Source organism: Impatiens glandulifera, chromosome 8 (genome assembly GCF_907164915.1).
Source record: "Impatiens glandulifera chromosome 8, dImpGla2.1, whole genome shotgun sequence".
Lineage (NCBI taxonomy): Eukaryota > Viridiplantae > Streptophyta > Magnoliopsida > Ericales > Balsaminaceae > Impatiens > Impatiens glandulifera.
In genome coordinates, this window is record NC_061869.1 from 8,353,772 (window position 1) to 8,378,362 (window position 24,591).

At 25.4% G+C, this 24,591-nt stretch overlaps 2 protein-coding genes across 2 annotated transcripts; both read right to left on the reverse strand.

Moving 5' to 3' along the window:
- Nucleotides 1–4,570: 4,570 nt before the first annotated feature.
- Nucleotides 4,571–4,921, reverse strand: LOC124912885 (protein AUXIN-REGULATED GENE INVOLVED IN ORGAN SIZE-like). Its single transcript, XM_047453522.1, has one exon. It carries the CDS (start codon nucleotides 4,919–4,921, stop codon nucleotides 4,571–4,573), a length of 351 nt encoding a protein of 116 aa, XP_047309478.1.
- A 16,995-nt stretch (nucleotides 4,922–21,916) lies between these two features.
- LOC124911732 lies at nucleotides 21,917–24,178 on the reverse strand. The gene is made up of 3 exons (XM_047452239.1): nucleotides 24,024–24,178; nucleotides 22,199–23,150; nucleotides 21,917–22,124 (listed from the first exon to the last, which is right to left on the reverse strand). The coding sequence occupies exons 2-3, from the start codon at nucleotides 23,138–23,140 to the stop codon at nucleotides 22,119–22,121; spliced, it is 948 nt and encodes a 315-aa protein (XP_047308195.1). The 5' UTR covers nucleotides 23,141–23,150; nucleotides 24,024–24,178; the 3' UTR covers nucleotides 21,917–22,118.
- Between the last annotated feature and the right edge of the window lie 413 nt (nucleotides 24,179–24,591).

A 24,591-nucleotide genomic window follows, 5' to 3' on the forward strand; every position in this document is an offset into this window, starting at 1 on the left:
AAAATAGACATAAGAAGTTACAGTAAAGGTATATTCAGGGATGGTAGGAATAGAATTGAATATAATTAGAGTTAGAATTCAAATTCTATAATAATTAATATTGAATTACAATTTAATTTAAATTCTTATTATAAAAAAATATATAATAAAAATAATTTGAATATATTATCTATATTATTAAAATATTAAATTTACCATATATATATATATATATATATATATATATATTAACTTATTAAAATTTAAAAAATAATATCGATTTTAAATTTAAAAATTCTAAGATTTCAATAAATAAATTATTTGTTGAACGCGTTTATCATATTTAAATGATAAAATAATAATATATTTTATTTAAAAAAATATAAAAAAAAATATTCACATTACAACTTTGTGCTTAATAGACTAGAATGAATAATTAATTATATTTATTTTGAATTTCATTGAAATTCCCAATCCAATTTCAATTCTGAGTTTTATGTTAAATTTAAAATTTAGAACTACACCTCTTAATTCCATTTCTAGTTTTAATTCTAGATTGAAATCCACCATAATTGTTTATTATATGATGAATAATTATTTGAACTTTATTAGTGAAAAATCGTTAAACAGTCAAATCATCAAAGAGACCTAATCAAAGAAATCCACTCACATATTGAGAAATTTGACAAAATGATCATAAAGAATGACTTATTTGTCTCCGTAGTCACCCCTTAATTTTTATTACTCTGGTGACCACTTTATTTTTTTTGACAAAAATATCCTTATCGCGTAACGCGAAGAGAATTCGCGTTTCGCAGTGAATTTTTTTATATAAATACTTAAATTTTTTCATTTCGTTATTTTTCTTTCTCTTTTCTCTCTCTTCTCGCGACGGCACGACGGCGAAACCCTAAACGAACACATTATACAGATCGACGATAAAAATTCGTTCTAATATCAGGTGATTTGATCGATTTATGTTCTTATATTCATTATGTTCATCTTCAAACCCTAAACCATTAGATTTTTCTTATTATTCAGATGATGATCTCTTATTCGGTTATGTTTCAGGGAAGATTCGAAACGTCTTCACGTTTCGAGAAGGACCTTCCCTTTTGAGTGAAATCGTTTCCTTTGGTTGAAACGCCCAAGAATCCCGACAATCCCTGAATATCCCTTTTGAGTTTGTGTATCAAGTTAGGTTCACCAAGAGATATTCAGGGATTGTCGTATTCTTCCCCCTTTGTGCTTTTTTCCTCAAATTTTGCTAGAATATTGTCTTTATTGGCTATTATTCAAAGGTAATATTCAGATTTTCTAAATCTTCAATGGCTATTATTGAGAATATATATCTTTTAGAACTCATCCAACTATTTCGAATGTTACTTGTTTATTCTTCGAACAGGCAGGTCAGAGAGGTTATTAAAGCTATTAAAAAGAGGCTTGGAAGTAAAAATGCAAATGTAGAGTTGTTTGCAGTTATGGTGAGTAGAACCTTTTCATTATTACAATGATATTCTAAAGACTCAAATAATAATTATTTAAATATTTAATTTAACAAAAACTATTTAAGATGAAAGAAAAAAAAAAGGTGAAAATCAAATAATAAATCATAAGTTATAATTATATATATATATATAATTTATTATTTATGATATTATAAAAAATTAAATGAGAAAGTGATAATAGTGCATGAAACATAAAGTAATTAATTTGATACATCTAAAACTAAAAATGAATAAGTAACATTCACATTATTACTATAAAAATAAAATAAAAATATGTCAATACAAAAATATAACATAATATCTAAATAACATGACATAACAATCAAATTTGTTGAATTTATTATTTATTTTTTATATTTATTATACAATCTAAGATCTATGCCCAAGAGATTTTCTCAAATATTTTTTACATTTCAATAAAAAAAAATATATAATGATTTATATTTTTGTTTTACAATATAACTCGCAGGTCAAAATATATAATGATTAACTTACCTACCCAATACTAGGGTTCTAATCCTTACAAATTCAAAATTTGCATTAATTGAAAATTTGGGTTGGGCCTTTCAGGGTAAGCTCAACAAACCTAGGTTAGGGCAGCCCACCACTGGTTTAATAAAAAATAATAAGATATGTTTAATATAATTTGGTAGAGTAGTTCAATAATAATAATAATAAATATAAAAAAAAACTAATAAGAAATGATTTTTTAAGTCTAATTCACACATATTATAAAGTTGGAAAATTAAATCTGTTTTCTTTCTTAACCCATTCTTTTTTTCAACATACTTTTATTTTTATCTTGAATTTTAATCAAAGAATCCTTATATAATGATATAAAATTAATTATTCGTGTTATAAAAGAAAAGCTCAATAATATTTAAATAAATATTATTGTTAAATTTAATACAGTGGGCCTCAGTTCACTTCACAAATTAGGCATATTTCATTAAAGACTCTTTAGTAGCAGCCCATTAAGAATAACAGCGGCCTGTAGTGTCATTATGTAAAGAAAAATATAGAGAAGCCCAATCAATATTTTGGACTTTAACGCAAGATTGAAGTTTAACGGAATTAAATTAAATGTAATTATTTAATGTCAGCATATTTTATTAAATTAAATATATATATATATATATATATATATGAATCTCTTTTTCCTTATTATTTCCTACTCTGTTTAGAAAGAAAAAAAAAAGTGTTAAAATTCAAGTTTCAAAATGTCAATTCAAAATTTAAGTTTCTGAAATGTCCATTCAAAATAATAAATAATTATATGTGTTCATTTAATCCACATCCCACAAGGACCACAACAAAATTGTGTTATATTGATAGTAGAGAAACTTTTATTTATTTTATTTTGAAAAATAATAAAATTTCATTTCAACTTAAGTTTTTTTTTAAATAATTATAAAATTTGTGACATTTATTATTTGAAACATCAAATCTTGTTATTTTTTATTTTTTTAGAAATGGTTTACATCATTAATTAAAAAGACCCGAAAAGGGTAAAAGAATACCAGAGCTAAAATTAAACTTACAATAGTTTGCTCAAAGTCAACAGACGATGGTCATAAGGAATCCACATCTGGCCTAAAGAAACGCACACTGACATGAAATCATAGTAAAAAAGTGAATAAAGAATCAAACTAACAATCAATCAACTAAAACAAGACGATAGGAGTTGATTTCCTCGGACTCATCTCTCTTGTCTTTGCCTTGTTTCTTTCTTTCATTTTTTCTTGTCACCCTCGTGTCTTTTTTAAATATATTTCCGGATAGAGTTTCGGCTTCTTCGTCTTCGCTAATTTTTCTTGTCACTTTTTTTTTGCTTAAGTTTGGAGTTGACACATAAGAACAGTTTGATATTTTGAATTTATATATATATATATATATTTATTTATTTATTTATTTATTTTATAAAAAACTCATCTATCAAGAAAATTTTACTTCATTTTAATAAAATTTATATTTTAAATATAAAAAATATTATAATATTTCAACCCATTAAAAATCTTAAATAACCCTACTATCAAACAAGTTCAAATAAAAAGACCCAGTCAAGAGATTCAAAACAGTTTTCATGGGTCAAAATTATGGATACCATTAAGATGAATTCAAACCAAACCCTAGTCTCTCTTTAATGACATCATTATGACTAAGAGAGGGTTTATTAGATTTCCTATATTTTAATCAAAAGATAAGAGTCCTTGGACCAAAAAGATTACGAATTTAATGATTTTATCACATTTTCTTTGTTATTATACATTTCATTGATTATAACTTTGATTTTGAGGTCCTACTAATACAAAATTAAAATTAAAATAATATGAGAGGACCATAAACAAACAAACATGGTCATGCACCTTTCACCAGCTGTAACACATATTACATTATTATATTTCTCCTATAACATATTTTTATCTCTTTTTCATAATAACATATCACACTCTTTCTAATATAATATTATATAAAACACTTGTATTAAACAAATTAAGTAATTTATTATTTAACAAAAGAATAAATTATTTCAAGTAATTGTATTATTCTAAAAGTAATAGTTAAATAAAGTAAGTGATTGTTGATCATTTTTTTATTTCAATACATGACTAAGTTCATGGAACATGCATTTGCCCCCATTGTAGATTGTTTAATGTAAAAAAATCTCCTTTTAATTTTATTTAACCTAATTTATTTCATTACTTGCATTTCATTAAGTTTTAATTTAAGTATTTAAATTGTGTAATAATCATGTAAGTAAGAAAATAGAGTCACTCAAGACACTATTCAAATATCGAGAACTTGTAAACTCACAAACATGTTCGTTTAAAAGTTTATTATTAATCGAGTTCTTGATTAACGTTTTTGTTAGCGAAACCGAATTTTAATTTGAATATATGTTGGCATAAAATTGTTAAACTTGGCTAGTTTACAACCTTAATCCATCATTAAAAAAAGAAAAACTTTGTAATGATAGTAATTAAGCAATTAATCAAACAATTAAGAAAGAAACAACAATTTCCACTTTCTTGTTCTTATCAAAATTATAAAATTCCAACAACAATTATGTTTAGATTTACAAATTACATATAACAAGTAACATCTCTTGGAGCATTGGAAGAAGAAGAAGATGAAGATGAAGAAGAGGAGGGTGTAAAGGCCAAGATGATTAGCAAAGCCAAAATCCCAATTGGTAGTAGTAAAAGGGCAAAAGGAGGCGGCGGCAAGGGCGGCAGCATAAGTGGCAAGATCAAAAGGGAAGCCGTAAGACATAGCAACAACAATAAAGATTCTAAACTGAAATAACTCTTTGAATTGATCAATCTTCTTTTTCCATTTCCAACAAGTTGTGATCTTTGATAACTACTAACCATTCTATTATTACTATTATTCCCTTTCCCTTCTCCAACCAAATACATGTTTCTCTCCTTCATTCTGATCTGATCTGTAAGAAATCGACGGCAGACAGACAGGCAGCAGGTAAATTACAAGATCTGGGTATTTCAGATCATCATCCTCTGAAGATATATTGTTGTGAAAAGGGGTTTGGGCTCAAATGGTTTTGAGATTTGGAAAGGAGAGGAGGATTTTATTGACCCAGGCTGAATTATTATGAGGAAAGGGGGGAGGGATTTGGGTTTTCTGTTGCTGTTTAAGGAGAGAGAGAGAGAGAGATGGACGGTGAAAGAGAAAATGTAGAAGAAGAAGAAGACAACAAGAAACGGTGAGAAGAAAGATGACAGATTTATTGCCGTTATGTTTCCTATTTTGCTTTCTTTTTTTTTTTTTTTTTTGACAGCGAATGTATGTGGGCATATTGGTGGTATTCAATGTCTCTATACATCTTCTATAACACCTTTTTACTTTTTTGATTGTTAATTTATTTTCAAATTAAGTTTACTATAATTTTAAACAGATTAAATTAGTTCAAGTTGAGTAAATTTTAAAAGGTTAAACTTAATAGGTTTGATTCTCATTTAAAATATTTGAAGTGGGTCTTAGATAAGATAAATTATGCAACTTCCTAGATTTTTTTTTAAAAAAATTAAAAATATATACAAATAAAAACTCATATAAAATCAAATATTACTTTAATTCTTTTTATTCATAACATCACTTAAATTATTAACCAAAATACTAAAATATTATTTATTTTAAATTATTATTTATTATTATTTAATTTATATATTAATACATGTTAAGTTTTTTTTTTATAAAAAATAATGATCATTTTCTCAAAATTATCACCGGTTATTAACTTTTTCTCTCTCTAAATTTTAAAAACACCCAAATCCTAGGTTTGAATTATAATTTTTTTTTAATATTTTGATTGGAGAGAAATCGTCAAACTTTCAATAATGGTAGTTTTCTGAGTATTATAATTTATAATATTATTATTATTATTATGACATTTGTAAAGATCGTAGAGTATGTCGAGGACTTAATTGTTCTACTTGAAAATTTACGAGTTATAACTTATTTAGTACCATTTTTTCTTTTTTCTTTTTTTCTTTTTATTTTTTATGTCATGTTTTGCTGATATACTTAAATGATTTTCTTTTTTAATATAAATAAAAATTAAAAAAAAATGTTTGATTTAATATTTAAAAAGATAATTATAAATTTTAACCAATTAATTTAAATAAGTTTTAGTGAATGCCAATTCAGTGGGATACTTATATACTTTTATATATATATATATATATATATATATATATATATATATATATATATATATATATATATATATATATATATATATATATAATATATATATAATATACATTAAAAAACCAGCAATTGTGACATGATTTAACACAAATTCGACATAATAATTGTTACTCTTTTAGGTCATACTAATATAAAATTATTTCATTGCTACTAGTTGTTAATACTTTTTTATACAAAAATATTAAACATTTCTCCATGTGGGTACCTAGAATATGGAATTCAAAATAAATATATAGTTATTTGAAAGGTTAATCAACAAAATTAAAATAATAAATAATATTTTCTTGAATTTATTTATTTATTTATCCAACTTCTAATTTCTTATTAATTATTTCACTCTTCACTAAAACAATTTTAATTCAACAAAGAGAAACCCAACTTTAAAATCAATTTTTTAATTTTTATTTTCATTGTAAATTTTGAAATTTTGAAATGTTAGGTTATATTTTTTGAATCATATGTATTGATTTGGGTTGAACAAAATCATTACATCTTTAATCAAATGAAGTACGAACCGTATACCTGATTTGGAAAAACACTAGAAATGTTAGTTAGGGTTATAAAGTATCATTTACATGCTCAAAACTAATAATGAACAAATTTATTTGTTATTTTCATAAACATAGTATATTAATTTGAAAGTTGCTACATTATTGTTTTTAAGTTGGATTAAATTGAATTAAATTATTTATAAAAAATCAAATTTTATTAAGTAATTGAATAGGACGTAATGGAGGCGTTACGTGGAGGTGCCAAACTGAGTTGGGTAGTCAAACTAATTGTAGACTAATGGGTTTAGAGGTTAAGTGTTTATTAATATATCTATTTAAAATTTAAATTTGTATATAATATGTTTTTAATGTTTCATGACATTTTTATTTTTAATGTAAAGTTATTTTAGTTATATTTAAACGTCTTTTTTATAACTTTTAATATACATTTGACCATTTACAAAAATTAAAAATTTTGATTTTGACAAAAGAAATTAACACTCATTGGTGAAGTTTCTTCCTCTGATTATTTGTAAATAATAATAAAAATTAAAATCCACAAAATATTTCTTCACTAATTTTCATTATTTTAGTTCTTTTAAAAATTTCTAAACAAAAAGAGTTTATTGAATTCATTGGCTTACCCTTTTCCATCCACCACCACCCATATAAAAAAGGTTCAATTACAAGTGTGTATTTAATATAGACTTAATTTAATAGTGGGTGATTTAAAAAATCCTTTTTTTCTTAACTAGATACAAATCCAATTTAAATAATGTTAATAATTTTTAATTAACTTATATTTCAAATACAACTTCGAATTTAAATAATATTATTAAATTTATTAATATATAATTAGAATATATTATAAATTTATTTTTAAAAAATAATCATACTTTTAAATTAAAAAAATATTTTTTTCTTTTTAATTTATTAAAATAATTCAAGTTATATTAGGTTAAGTAATAGGTTAAAAGGAACCAATTTTATTTTTATTTTTATTTGAAATATTTGAAATTAACTAGTTATTTCAATTTTAATCTACTATTTATTTATTTTATCATTTAATTTATTAATTAAAATATTATTTATTTTAAATTAATATTTTTAAGTTTTTTATCACAAAAATAAATACCCACCTTCGCAAAATAATCACAAATTATTATAAATTTCCAATCTCCAAATTAAAAATAAAACTAAATCTAAATACGGTTCTTAGGACTTGTTTGAGGAAAATGTTTTTTAGGTTTTACCTGAGTTTTATCCTAAAATCTTTGTTTGATAAAAATTAGGAAAAAATTAATTTTTAAAATTTGAAAACTAATTTATCCTTTGACTTTAGAGGTTATGGTGTACGTGAGAGAATAATGGTTTAGGGAGAGATATGATAAAATTAGAAGATAATTTTGATATTTAAATAATAAAATTATTTGATTAGATAGTTGATAAAATATTTGAGTTTTGAGATAAAAACTAAATTTTATCCTAAAACCCTTTGATCAAATGAGGCCCTAGTGTAACACATAAATAAAATTGATATTTTTATCCCCACCAATTCATCCATAAGGGACATAAAATAATGTGAAAATTCATTGGGATGCGAAAGGGTTAGATTCATCGAATGAAGGATTCATTCATTGATGATACAACAAGTGGGCCTTCCCTAGCTGACAAATCAATTGATGATGTTCTTGGAAAATGCCCTCTTCCTCGTTTGGTTTTTAGGTTCTTCTCCCCTTTCCTTATTCTCATTTTCTATATGCCAAACTGGTCAACATCAGATCGAATCATACATACTTTCCATATTAATTAATAATCCAATCAATACCCCTATCCCCACTAGTTTACTTTTCAATTGGGTTATTTTAATCTTTTATTACTAACAAATTCATTTCATAATAAAAAAAATTATGGGTTTTTACTTGATTTAATTATTATAATTTGGGTTGTATTTAATATTTTAAATTTTAAATTAAAGTAAGCATATTTTGAATAATTGAAAAAAATATAAAGTTGTGATAAAGAAAAAACAATATAAACAAGTTCTAAATAATAATAATGCTGAAAAGATAAAACCCATCCTTGTCCTTTTTTTTATTTATTATTTTTAAAACTAAACCACCAAACCTCGCCCCTAGTTTACTTCCCATTTAAGTTTTTTTCTTCTTTTCTTTTTCTAAAAAAATTCCATTCCTATAATATTTTAGGCATTCTATCTTAATTAAAAGACATCCTATTATTAGTAATGGTACAATTTAAATTTGGTAACCGATTATTATTCAGCGTGGAATCTATACTAGGCAGAGGTCCCAGATTCGGGTATATATCTTAAGCAGAAAATTAATTATATATTTTAAGTTAAAAATTATAATAATTTTGTAACATAAATTAATCAAATAAGCCAATTTTTTGTTTTAACAAAAAAAAATCATATAAAATATAGTTAAAATTAAACTCTCAATAACTTCAATATCTCTATTTGATTTGATTTTGAGGATTAAATTGTTCTAAGCTAATTTTTTTTGTTTTGCCATTTTTTTTTTGTAGAATATAATTAAAATAAATTATTAATAACTTCTCTCTATTTTACTTGTCCCACTACATCATTGTTTATCTAATCAAAAGTAGATATAATTGAATAACTTATTTTCAATATGCTAAATAACTCCAAAAATGGATGACTTACTTTCATTTTCAAATATTATTGAAAATTTGGAGCTTGAATTGAACAAAAATGGTTAAGAAGGTGTTTGAATTTGGTTTATAGGCTTAAAATGACTTTTGAATATTATAAATAAAATATGAATTTTGATGGAAACAAGTAAATTTGAATTTGGTCTCTCAACCAATAATATTCGAAAATATAACTTTTATATATATATATATATTATTTTTTTTTATATAATATTTGGTTGTTTGAATCAGTTATATATATATATATATATATATATATATATATATATATATATATATATATATATATATATATATATATTAATTTTTTTTATATAATATTTGGTTGTTTGAATCAAAATTTAACTGAATTTAAGTGTTTCTAAATAAAAATAAATATAGCAATTCTATGACCGTCTCTATAATAAGACTAGTTAGACAGTCGTCTAGTCATGCTTACATGGACATCCAAAATAAATAAATAATAACAACAATAAGATTTGATTATTAGGTTAAATATGTATTAACATATCTTTCAACCAACTAAATTATGTTAATTTTGTTAAAAATAATATAAATTTATTATATATATATTTTTCAATAGAACATAATATATATATATATAAGTACTTCAACTAAACAAAAATAAGAATTAATTCTTTATTCTCTTAGGTCACCCTAATCTTTAAAGCATGTCCAACACACAAGATCTTTGCCCATTTATTTTGTCAAATCATTCTTCCACCTCAGTTGAAAGCGGACACATGTTGTATTTGGGCAAAACACTGCAATGCTTCTGTCCTTTTCTTTGAATAATTAAAATGATATTTTTATTTTGGACCCTTAAAAATGAAAAAAAATAGGGGGCCCTGTATATTATATTATATAACAATTAATAAAGTTAGAGTTGGACATGTCCGGCATAGAGGGCGGGCGCTGTTCTCATTTTACTTTTACACACAACACAGAAAATTAACAAAAGCAATGATTGACCTTTTTACACGCTGTCCGATGCAGACATAGGTCATGCACTGCATGTGCTCTTTAGATCGATTCCTGCCCAATTCACGACTTTGTTAATATAAAAATCTGTCCAAATTTAACCAGAAAATTATTAAAAAAATTAAATGGGTGTCCAAAATTAATAAAAAAAAAATCAAAAAGTATTGTAGGGATTTAAATAAAAGGACCAAAAAGGTCAAGATGTTGCTGGTCCAATTGGCATGCCTTGTACAACCAATAAAATTATATTGTCTTCTTAACTTAAATGGTCAAAAGAGCACATTTTATTTGCATTATGGTCAATTCCTATATCCCTATATTTAACTCATAAAATAATTACACATGCCGGCATGCATTCTAATCAGCAATATGTTGAATAAGAAATGTATAAAAGCCGTCACTAGGTGTTATCTTTGTATCGAGGTCAAAAAATCTATTAGTTTACTAATTCATTGTCTCTTCGTGAATAAATAGGTTGTTATGAAACGTGTTTAAGCTTCGATGGTCAATTATGTCTGACCTATATATTATTATATAGTAAACTATTTAACATGAATTAAAAAAATGATTTATTAGTTTTTTTTTGGGTGTAATTTGTTAATGTTATTGTTGATACTCTACAAGACTATTGTGTAATCGTCGAGATCCATTCAATTGTTATCTTTTTCGGTTTTTCCTTGATAACAACACTGCAAAAGAAAAGATTTTGGATACATTGAACAAAATGGTGGATGAAAGTTGAGCAAAAATATGATAGAAGAGAGAAAACATGTATGAAAAAACTTACTACAAATAAAATTTAAATAGGTTGTCGGTTATATTTTGAGTCATTTCAAATTAACCCGATTTTAACTTTTTTATTAATTTCAACATGAACCCAAAAATATATGATTTAACCTGATTTTTCATGTTTAATTCGGGTCCAGTTTTCGTGTCGGTCAAAAATCACTTGTCTTGCTTTTATATATGTCAATTATTTAATATATTTTAATTTTAGTGATGTTATTTTGCAAATTAATTTTATATACCTAATTTTTTATTTAAATTAATAATTTTTTTTCTAAAAGAATATAAAAAAATGTTGGACCTTTTTATGCTCAAGGGAAATCTATGTAATTTTAATATATATTAAAATTGCAATTTTCTTTTAAAAATTATGATAAAGTGGATATAACTTAAATCATAATCACATGCATTATATTAAATATTTTTATATATACATATATTCAAGTTTAATTATTGAGTACTATTTTAATGAATTATTATATACACACCCATATCAAATTGGTGGTTATATATTATTTAATTATTAGGTATAGAAAGAAGCACGTACACCGATTAGCTAGTATAGTAGATCTCATAAAAAGAATACACAACTATATATTAATATAATAATAATAATAATTTAAATGTATAAAGTTACATTATTAAAGAATGCATATAGTACGTGCATGCACCCAAATCAATACAATATATTGCACCAATCGAACTGTAGATATGGTAAGATCTTTACACCGATCGATATAATCATTTAAATAAAAAAAGTAAATTCAATATAATATATATTATATATAAACTATAAGATAATATAGTATATGGTTGGTATTACATGCTTCAATGTTGATTTTCTGATAACAAAATTTGGGATTTTGCTTGATAATTGTGTTGTATTTGGGAGTTTGTGTTACTGATTATGGGAGTGCATCTTATTTTATATATTTAAGTATGATTTTATTTTATTCAAAGAAGATAGTGAAAAAATCAATTATATATATATATATATTATATTATTTAATCAGAGCTCATATATCATCAACTTCAATTAAATTTTAATATAAATGAGTAAGTAGTTAGATAGTTAATATATTAATCAATTTGTGAATTAAAAATATAAATATAATTTAAGAATTACAAGTTATATAATAATTACAGGATTTATAAACTAATTTTATAAATATAATTTATGAAAGAGAACTATATATATATTTAAAAATTTACATGGACTATTTGGGGGGCTATTTGGGGTTGAATTTTGTCCTTTAATAAAAATAGGGTATTTAAATTAAAAAAAAAATAAGGTACTTAAATATCATAATTTTAGTGATTTAAGACCTTTTTATTATTTAATTATTTTTTTAATTTTTATGAATTTATTCTAATATAGTATTTTTCTTTTTAAAATTAATTTATCATATTTGTTAAAACAGTATATCAATTATCTCTTTTTTCAATTTTTTAAATTATTCTATACATTATAGATTTTTAAAAGCATTCAAAATATATTTATCATTTTGAATACGTATTTTTTAAAAAATATTCAATTTAAAATACAAATACGTGAATATTAGTATACCGTACACAAATATGTGCCATCATGAAGTTTTTTTTAAAATAAATTAAAAAAATCTACGTCTATTCAAAAATTTTCAAATATTTTTTTAGAGTAAACATTTTGTAATCACTCAAACCAAGTTCGATAAATTAATATACGTAAAATTCCAAAACTAATACCCATTTTTTTAAACAATACATCCAAACATCTTTAAATATAATTTAATTTAAAACGTAAAAAATTAATTAAAAAAATAAAAATAATATATTAAAATAATACGAAAAACATTTTGCCCATTTGAAAAAAAAAAGTAAAAATGTCAAGATAGTTCTGACCCCATATGCCATAATTCAAAATTCGAGTATTATTCATGAATAGGACCCAAGTTCAAGTTAAAAATAGCAATTGGACATTTTATACTTATAAAAATTATAAAATTAATTGATTATAAACTACTCTCGACAACTATTTAAAATTCAATTGCAACAAATTTCGTTATGTTAATATATTTTAACTTTAAAAAGTACATGTATCATCATGATAATTTATAATATTAATTTTATAATTTGATATTTTACATAAATACATTTAAATTAATCGATATTTTTTTATTTGAATTTTTTTTAAACCACCTTCAACGTGTTTAGTGTCTAATCACTGTGATTTTCATGAATTAGCTTTATATTGTCATATTATTGACTTATTTGAACTTGTAATAGTCGCGCATCATTTGAATAATTTATAATATTAAGTTGTACACAAATGCACTATTTTAAAACACTTCACTGGTTTCGGTTTTCGACAATTTGTTTGGTGTCTATAATTGCGATAATTTTTTTATTATTTAATTATGTATAGTTAAAATGATTTTAATATTAATCTATTTTAAATTAAGTCTTAATCTGGATTGTCGGGTCGAAAACTGTGGTTAATTTGGATATATATACGTGAGAGTAAATGAATATTTATGTCGGATTGTGGGTTGACCCATTCATAAACTTAAAATAGTTATAAGTAAAATTAAAAATGTCATATTTAAATTCAACACTAAATTTGATGAACGCGAGACATATTAACCATACAAGTTCAATTTTTTAACTAACTAATATATATATATATATATATATATATATATATAAATATATATATATATATATATATATATATATAATTCTGCTTAATTTTAAGATGTCAGGATTGTCGGATCAAGAATTGTAGTTAATTTGGATATATATATGAGAGTAAATAGATATTTGAGTCCCGCTCATAAACTTAAAACGGTTAAAAATAAAATTAAAAATGTTATAGGTATGTTTTGAACTTGCAATCTAACAAAAACAAGTACAACTATTTAACCAATTGTGATTGAGATGTGATTTGTCGAGGGATAATAGACCGATAACAATTAAAACTGGTTAATAAATATGAATCAAATATTTGATTGACCAAAGTGAAAGTGTAAGAATATCACAAGATGAGAGGTTCATTGAAGAAAAATATGTAATGAGATATGTGAGAAGATGAGTTATTTTACCGAAGTGAATAAAATGTGGAATAAGATTGTTTTATTTTTTATTTTAATATATTATTCGTGATTTATTAAGAATTTTTATTTTTTTAATTAAGAAGAACTAGCATGACACTCATAGTCATGACCCTCCACTTCAACACAAAGCGCTTCCAAATGAAATAGAACTTGTGACATTTTAGTCCTTTAAGCCGACTCTTACCATAAGAATTTTAAACATTTAATACATATTATAATAATTTTTTTATTAAATTTATTTTGTTTTTATTTTTAACCGTGTCTATCGCATAAAAATCTTTCTAGTACATTCTAATCATAATAATAAATTTATTTCACATTTATTAGACTACCCACAGCAGGGTGTCAAATTTTTTCATTTAACACCCTGCCACGTCAGCTTAACACCTCTTTTAACACCCACTTTTTAACATGTCATACAGCAGCGTGTTATTCAAGGTATCAAAATTACTTTTTCACTTTCTCTCACTTCCACATCATTTAAACATATACATAATTTTATTTTTTTTAACCACAAACAATATTATTCATCAACATACAAATATTATTTAAAACGAAGAAGAAAACAAACACTCTAAACATTGGTAATTTTTTAAATAGTGTTTTTAAAACTCTAATCGAGAAGTTGTGGTTTTGGAAAGAAGTTGTGGTTTTGTGAAGGATCCATGAAAGAGTTTGAAGATTTCAAAAGAAAGGTGATACAAACAAGGATGATAATATGGTAGAAAATTTCTGAAATTTTTTGGTGTCCAAATGACACAAACCAAGTCTCTATTTATAGATCGTGAAAAATAAAAAATATTGATATAATTTTTATTTTTTTTATTGATCAATTATTATTAAAATGTATTTTTAAAATAAGAAAATTAAAATCAAAAGTAAATATTAAACTGCCACATGGCAGCGTCTCATTGGCCAAACAAAATTTGACACCCGTATCAAATTTTGACACCCAAAATTTGATCCCCATTTTTGCCCCCCTGCTGCCTCCCACCCTCCTCTCCTCTTTTGACACCCAAATAACACCTCATTTGCTCCCCTGCTGCGGCTGGTCTTAGGTCTCCTAAATTAGTCTGTCATACTAATTTAAATAATAGTTTACAGGCATATATGAATTATTTTTTGCGAATTTTCCATTTGATTGTAATTTATGTCTTAATTTGTATGCTTTTTTTTGTTGTTGAATTTTTCATTATAATTTAGTTATATATATTTTTCAAAATGTAATGGATGAATTGATTTTATACTTTCCAAAAAATAAAATTAAGAAAAAAAGTTTTGAAGAATATGGTTCACTGTTAAACCTAATTCACTTCGCAACTTGAATAATTAAGCAAGGTCCAACAACTAGCCATTACAAAATTTGAATTAAAAGATTGTTATATTATTCGAAATTGTGATTCCAACTTTGTTAATAATGTTTTCTTTCTATTATAGGCCAGCATATAATCTTTTTGAGATTTTTTTTTACTTATCCACAAATATAACAAGTGGGATATAATACACAAATAGTGCTTTAAAATGTTTGTTTATATAAATCATTTTTTAGTAGTGGAGTTTTGGGCACCCACCACCAATGGAACGTTTTTTTATTTTTTCTAAGCCAAACAAAAATATTTATAATGTGAAGTGTAATATTTACTTTAAATCTATCTTAAAGTAATTTAGATGATCCTTTTCATCTTTATTTTGGTTTTACTTTTTTATCATATTTATAAATCAACCTTTAATGGTACTTTGTCATGTTACCTAGGAGCATTTAGTTTCACATGTTACAAATTAGTTAACTAGGAGGTTAGGAGGATAAGATTATTAGGTCATTTATTATTTTAGAGTATTTCAATTTGTTTACTTTATGTTATTATAATTTGATACGAGATTGAGATAACTAAGATATATTTTTTTTTTGTTGGGTTGAGAATGATTTATATTATATATTAAAAATGATAAAAATCATTTAAGCAAAACAATAAAGTTTGACATGAACAAATATAACAATATTACTAATAAGTTATCGTTTTCGTAGTTCATTGAAAAGAACAGTTAACTCACATATCCATTCAATAGACTTTTCGAGACGAATCTTAGAAAACGACATAATAATAATATTATTAATGATACGACATCGGAAGACTACGATTATTGAAGGTTTAACGATTTCTCTCAAACTAGAAAATAATTGGGATGATAACTAAATATGTAGGTTTACCAGTGAATCATAGTAATACTCTACACAAGACTATAAATATTTGTCAACCTCTCGACCATGCAAAAGTAAATGAGCTGGCGATTCAACATTCTCGTGACACATACGACTTACCGTAATACAAGCTTTTTTCAAACATATATAATCCATAAGAATGAATAGCGCTTCATCCAAAAAACGAGATCTTGGATGAAATTTTATACTCCTTCTCCCAATAAAAATAATATAAATCAATCGATTGGGAAACATTATTATTTTGTCTCTTTTTTGTCTTCGTTTGTATTTATTATTATTTTTTTGTTTGTTTGTCTTTTTTAAATTTCTTTATTATCGGTTTATCTTTTAAGAGAATGAGCGATTAGAAAATTACAAGAGGAAGGTTACAATATTGATAGAAATGAATTACGTACATTTATATTCTCTAAATGAAGGATTAAGAATTCTAAACCCTAACAAATTTATAATAAAATTAAAAGGGAAATATAATAATATTTCATGTACCACATAAGCCACATGTAATGATACCTAATTGGCCACACATTACAGAGTAACATTTTTTATATAATTATTTTCAACTATGTTAATAAATGGTATATTTGTAAGAATATTTTAAATGAAAGAAAATATAATTATAATTCTTTTGTTAGTTTAATTTGAAAAAACAATTTTTTTTTTAATTTAATTTTTGTTCTTGCATTCTTATGTATGAAAAAAGCATTAGTTTCACACCTTTTGTTTCAACTTTTCTTCTTTTCATGTTTTCTTCTTTTGTAATAACATTTTAAATATATGACTAAAAAGATAATTAAAACCAATTAAATGACACTGATCAAATAAGATGGAACCAATCATGACAATATAAAATTTTTATTTACAGTGTTTTTTCTGAATATATAGATATATATAAAAAAATTAGTTAATTCAAATTATCATATACTTACAACTCAATATTATCTGTCTTCTTTATAATTCAAAAACAAAATCATCATCATATCTTTTTCTAAACTATTTAGTTGTTTAGCCATCACTATACTCTCACTGTTTTGTCCCTCTTCCATTCAACTAGAATGATTTATATTTTATGCATTAGCAAAAAAATAAATTAAAAGATCTATATTTAATTCTCATTTTATTTTGTGACTTCCTTTAATATTTTTACATTTCAATATGAAATATCTAATATTACTTTATTAAAGTTTCTTGGACCTAACATAAACATATATATATACCCATAAAAATATATAATTTCTTTTCCAAGATCTACTCGTTTCATAAAATCGAACACAAAGAATATTATCATCATTTTTGTGGGGAAAACTTTATCAAATTCACATACATTGCTTCTATTATTGTTTGTGGTGATAAATGAAACGTTCTCCTTACAAAAGTTTGGTTATGCTTTTGAAAAAGGTAGAATCATTTCATGTACTTTTTTGTTATGTCTTAGTTGGTTTTGAATATTCTTAATTTTATTTTTAATGGATAAAACTTATCGAATATTATTGAAATTAAATAGAGATAAAATTGTTTGGTAGCCCTTCAACTTATATAGATCATTAATCCTTTATGGTTATAAATATGGATGGAAATACGGGGAATACGTTTTTCATACCCACCTCATTCTAGTTATTTTTACTACCATTTTCGCGGGACATCGTTATATCATATTCTTTTAAAAAAAATCTTTAATAAAATTATATAAATGAATTTTGTAATATTATATATATTATAATTTTGTAATATTATATATATTATAATTTATTAAATATTTATATTATAATACCGAAATAGACTTAAAATTCTTATAAAATCTAAAAAAATAAATAAACATATTGATGATGTTATATATTTAATTGTGTTTATAGTTTCGAAGCAGAATTGGGGTGAAATCGAGTCGGAAATGTTATTTGTGTTTCCGTCCCATCATTAGCCAACTACCGGTCAAACTGGGAAAAACTGCCCTTAATAGGACAATTTGGGTTGCAAAACCGCTGGACGGTTTATAATTGTAATCACTAATTATAAAATAATATATATATTTTTCAATATTTGTTAATTGAATTACTAATCCACCTATTTTACCTATTTTTTTAAGAGTAATATAAAGAGCAGAAATTTGATGTCATGAATAGTGTCAGAAATGATGTGACAACACGTAATTAGACTTGGAAATGAATTTTTTCTCTTCTATTAGATTTAAGTCCAATCACGTGTTAAAACATTATTCCTGACATAATTAATGACATCAAATTCCCGTTCTATATCGTTACTCCTCTTTTAATGAGATTTTGTTATGTCATCTATTTCTTTTCTTCATTTAACTTTGTATGGGAATCTTGATTGTCTTGACCCTCTTGATTGTATTTCTACATTATTTTCAATTCAATAAAGTATATTATATTTATATGATTGTTGCGAAAAAAAAGGTAGATCCCTAAATTTATACATATTAATTGAATTAGCATGTAGCCCGTGCATTTGCACGAATAATGATATAAAAAATGGAAAAAAAATTACGGTGAAAATGTGATAGCATTTTTTATTTTATTTTTAATCTTTTATATATTGATTAGTTAGTTGAAAAGTTGAACTTATATTGATAAAATGTCCCACGTTTTTTTAGTATTGATTTTAAAATATAAAGTCTTATTAGTCTAGTTAGTTAAAAGGTTGTACTTGTTTTTGTTAGGTTGCAAGTTCGAAACATATATATAGCATTTTTTATTTTATTTTTAACCGTTTTAAGTTTATGGGCGGGTCAACCCACAATTCGACCCAAATATTCATTTACTCTCACATATATATATTCAAATTAACCACACCTCTTGACTCGGCAATCCGGACACTTTAAAAATTAAGTATCATTATATATAGATAGATTTAAATCACAATTCTTATCACGGAATTAAGTGCAAAAAGATTAAAATTGTATTTGATAACCTAAGTTATCCCTTAATCTAAAATATAGAATATTGAGATCCTATTAGATAAGAGGAGTGATAGAGTGAGGGAATTTAGTGAGGGAATTTGGTGAGGGAATGACGTGGCGTTACATTCATTGGTTTGGAAAATGTAAAAGTGGGAGGAAAGAGAGAAAAGAGAGAAATTATTTGATTTTTTCAGCGAATAAGATTATGCCACATCATTCCCTCACCAAATTCCCTCACCAAATTCCCTCACCTAATCATTTCTCATTAGATAATCACGTTTGAACATAGGACATTGGGATCGGATAAACATCCTTTCATTCATGTCATAATTTTAATGGTAAAGCTAGGGTTGATGAGGGCCTTTAGATGTTATACTAGATCCCAAGATTGAGGTGGATTTTCTAGTTCGTAATATAGATGTTCTTATTGAGGATGACTGAAATTGAAAATAAAATTAGAAATTTAAATTGACATTGAAAGTCTAATTCATATTTTACAATAATTGAAATTGAATTACTGTGTTTAGAAAAAAATATTGAATTCAAAATTTAAATTCTTATATTTGAAAAAAATTATAATCAAAATAATTTAAATATATATTATTTATATTATTAAAATATTAATAAGACACAATTTATTATGTAAACACAAGTTTCAAAATTTTTGTCTAAGATTGATTGTCATTAAAAAAAAATATCGATTTGAAATGTTAAATTCTTAAATTCAAAAGTAAAATTAATAATTCTAAAAAGATTATCGATTCTACCATTTAACTTCCTAAATAAAAATAAAAATGATTCAACGCGTTAATTTTATTGTAAATGATTTAATATTAAGATATTTTGTTTGAAAAACATAACAAAATTGTAAGTATTAGAATTATATTTCCGAATTAAAAAATATCTAGAATTGGTAATGGTAAAATTAATTGGTTTGAATTCCATTAGAATTTGAATTCTAATTCTAATTTTAATTAAAATTTTAATTTTAATTATTAATTTTAAATAGTCTATCAAATCAAAAATTGAAATTAAGCTTCCAATTTCAATTTCATAATTTTGTATTATTAATTTATAACAAATTACGTTCATAACTTGTTTTTCTTACCTATTTTCGAATAGTTTTTATTTTTTTTCAATATAAAAAAAAAAGATAGATCAATTTAAATAAAAGGTTAATATTCAAAAAATAAAAATAAATAATTCAATAGTTGTGAGTTTAGATTTTTTATGAATTTGATAAGAAGACCTTTCTCCTTCTTATTATTTTAATCAACAACAAGGCCATGTTAGATATTTTTTTGTGTGATGCAAACATAAGGTGGGTGATAGGCCATGTTATAAGTTAGGACACATATATACTAAATGCCAGACAAACAAAGAACCACATGGGTCTTTTCCCAACTATAATTCAAGACCAAGAAACCAGATGGCCACACATAAATTCCTCATTATCAAATATGACTTTTTCTTCTTTTCAAAGTTGACTTTACTTTTTCACTTTTAAGATTAATTGCTCAATAAACTATTATTTTTCATCTCATTTCTATGCCCACTTTTCATTGTGTATTTATATTCAATGTAAAACTTTATTCTTTGTTTTATTTTTATGTGATGTGATTTTTATTATAGACTTAGAGTTCACAAGTTTAATTCTTTAAATACTGATAATCTCTCCTTATTTATGACATATTTTTTATAATAAAAAGAAAGAAACTAAAATGTAGAATCAAACTATTACAAAGTACTCTATATAAGAATTATTAAAATAATTGAGTAATTGTTACAAATTAACTCTTATTATTAAGGGGTGGTCCATGCAACATTCCATAAAATAGACCACTTTCTCATAAAAAATAACTATAAGAAATCATTTGTATTAATTTTAATCTTAAACTCTATATCTTTAATATTTCTTAAAAAAATATATTATATACATTCGGCCTCTTTTCAACCTATTAAATTGCACTGTTTCTATTACTAGTTAGCACTTAAATTTTAACCATTGTGTTTCTCTAAAAAAAAATTATGGGTATTTAGTTAGGTTTGAATCTGGTTGAGAAATTTGATTATCCTGAACAAGGCTTGGACCATATTCCCGGTTCGTGTGTTCTACGTCGTGACTCGTGATATTGTCGTCTCGAGAAATAATTAGCTGGAATTGGGCTGGTCTGGATTTACCTGTTTCCTAACAATCCTGCCACTAAGTCGACCCAAAACCGCCAGTAATTCAGTTTGATCAGTTCGATTGATTCTCTATACACACCTTAGGTCTAACCGGTTAGGGTAAATTTATCCATTCATCCCAACAAGCAATAAGCTCTAGGTCTTTATATATATATATCAATGGTATATTTTTAGATCATCAAAACAAGTCTTTCAAGATGCTTTACAGGACCATAAGTATCATCCAAGCAAAATCATGCACCAAGAGGCTAAAAAAGTAGATAGATTTTGGACCTAAAATGCTTTATCAAGCAAACAAGTTATAACCATATATAAATCCAAAACAACAATCTCCAAAACACAAACAATCCAACACGCAAGCAAATGTTGTCAAGACATTAGCTACATACCAGATAAAACCGTCCATAATTATAGAGTCTTGCAAAAGTCGAGTTTGGTTAGGTCCAACTTATAAATAGTACAAAACCGACATGTCAAATTTGTCCATGTAGGCACACACATGTCGAACATTATTCGCGATCCATCCCTCCCTACTTACTCCTGGTATACAAAACCGATATTGTCTTAGAAAACCAACCATAAATATTCACAAGGAAAGAAAGTAATAGACGTACCTCATCATCGTCGTCATCATCATCACCTCCATCTTCTTTGTTCTTCTTAAGGCGGGTGGTACCACCCACTTTGCTAATGGGCAACTTCATCTCACCAAAGGGAGTATCGACATTGATGTTCCCTTTCATGGTGTATCCAGTGCCTCTTCCTCTGATCATGTCCCAAAGAGCAGAGCCAAAGTCTTTAGGCCTAAAGGTGATTGGAATATCAATATAACTGATACCATTCTTATCGATTTGGGTAGATTGTGCAAGTTCAGCACCTCCAATGCTAACATCCGACAACCAAACCTCATAGTCCAATTCTTTCAAACCTAAATCAAACTCATTCTTATTTTCCAGCTTGAGATGAAGAATAGCAGTTGTTTCTTCAAAAGAGAATCTCTTGAATTGTATTTTCTCGAGATCAATATCAGGCTTATAAGGAATAGGGATCTTCCCTGTTTTCTCAAGTGGCAAAGTTAACCTCCCGAAAATAGGCACATCCACTATGAGTTCCACTCTAACTTTGTAAGGAATGATACTCCCAGGCTTAATGTCAGCATAAGTGCTCTTGATATCATCATATATAATGCTAACTGGTATCTTAACTGTTTCAGAACCATGTGCATGAATTGTGCCTGCATCTGGGATCAATCCAGAAACTAATTTCCTTCCATCGCTATCAATCAAGTAACTTATATCGATGAGAGGAATCGGAACAGGGTTTGGATTCTTTATAAGAATATCCACAACTATATCTGCTCTGTGAAGATCGATATGTGGAATGTGAATGCCAGAAACATCAGCAGTTGGTTTTCCAAATCCAATTGTTTCCTCTATCTTTTCACCTATATCATGAATAAAATCCTTAACCTTTTCAATGAATCCGCCTTTCTCTTCTTCTTCTTTTTTGTCAAGAAAACCCCTTCCAACTATCTCTGGTTCATCTGATGATGCCATAACAATCCTCCTGAGTCATGCATGATTCAAACAAATGTTAGATGATCATAATTAAGATCATTACAATTGACACTCTTCAGCAAAGCAACCAGATTCACTGTAAACCTAACCATGATAGTTCAATAAGATCCTGTAGATGCAGATCAGCACCTCGGAATTTCTACTTCAATAATAAGATAGAACATTATAAAAGACAACTTTCACAAGAGAAAGATTCTCACATCAGCAGTTTGTAGATCCAGAATGTGGTGATTTGAATCTAATCAAATCAGAAGCATATATTCATTAATCGTTGACTTAATGCGGGAAACAACATTCAGATAGAAGATCGAGAGATTTAAGTAAGTTGATAGTAGAACGGATGCTAGATTTTGTTCGTAAGGAAGATGAACTATGATCGCAAGTGAAATTGAACATAACTAAGATCATTAGAATTTTCACTCTTCAACAAGAGAAGTTCCAAATTTAAAAGTGAAAGAAAGCAACCAGAGTCACTGTAAAGTGTAAACCTAACCATGATAGATCGAATATGCAAAATAAAAGATTCTTTCAAAATGATAAACAGAATTTCTACTTTCACAAGATTAAGATTCTCGCATCAGCATTTTGTAGATCCAGAATGTGGTGATTTGAATCTAATCTAATCTAATCAGAAGCATATATTCATTAATCGTTTACTTAATGCGGGAAATAACATTCAGATAGAAGATGAAGAGATTTAAGTAAGCTGAAAGTAGATCGGATGCTAGATTTTGTTCGTAAGGAACATGAACTATGATTGCAAGTGAAATTGAACAATGAACTTCATAAGATAAGCTAAACAGATGCAACAACATTGTGTACGAGATCAATGGAAGAGAAATTCCGTATATATTCTTTATACCTGATTCAGATACCGCGCGATGATCGAATGATCTAGAGAGATTCCGATTCCGGCAACAGATGATTCAGATCAATTGGAAATGGAGTAGAAATTGAAAGTCAAAATCTGTAAGAAAAGAGTTGGAAAAATTATGTTTCTTGAGAGAGAAGAAATAAATGAAGATAATTATAATTATCATTAACTTAATTCAATCATGTTCATACACGTATCCAAAACACAGATGGATAAGATGAAAAATATCTTTTTCTAATCACAATCAATAAACTTACTTCTTCTTTTTTATTATAAAATTTCCTAATTTTTATTGAATTTTAAAGTTAAATTTTAATGTTTTTATTTGGAAAATTTGACGAAATGGTCATAAATATTCGGGTAAATGAGTTTTTGACCAGCGCATAATTTAAAATGGATTGGTGACCACTTTATATTTTTTTGACGAAATTGTCCATGCCGCGAGAGCAACCGGATGCCACGTGAAAAGTCCACAATGTTCTGTGAAAAGTCTACAATCGAGAGACACAACCGGCAATCGAGAGACGCAATTTTTTTATTTTATTTTTTGAAAAAT

What these genes read in the sequence shown, in the direction of transcription:
- LOC124912885 (XM_047453522.1), bottom strand. Translation starts at nt 4,921, where the DNA reads ATGAAGGAGAGAAACATGTATTTGGTTGGAGAAGGGAAAGGGAATAAT.
- LOC124911732 (XM_047452239.1), bottom strand. Translation starts at nt 23,140, where the DNA reads ATGGCATCATCAGATGAACCAGAGATAGTTGGAAGGGGTTTTCTTGAC.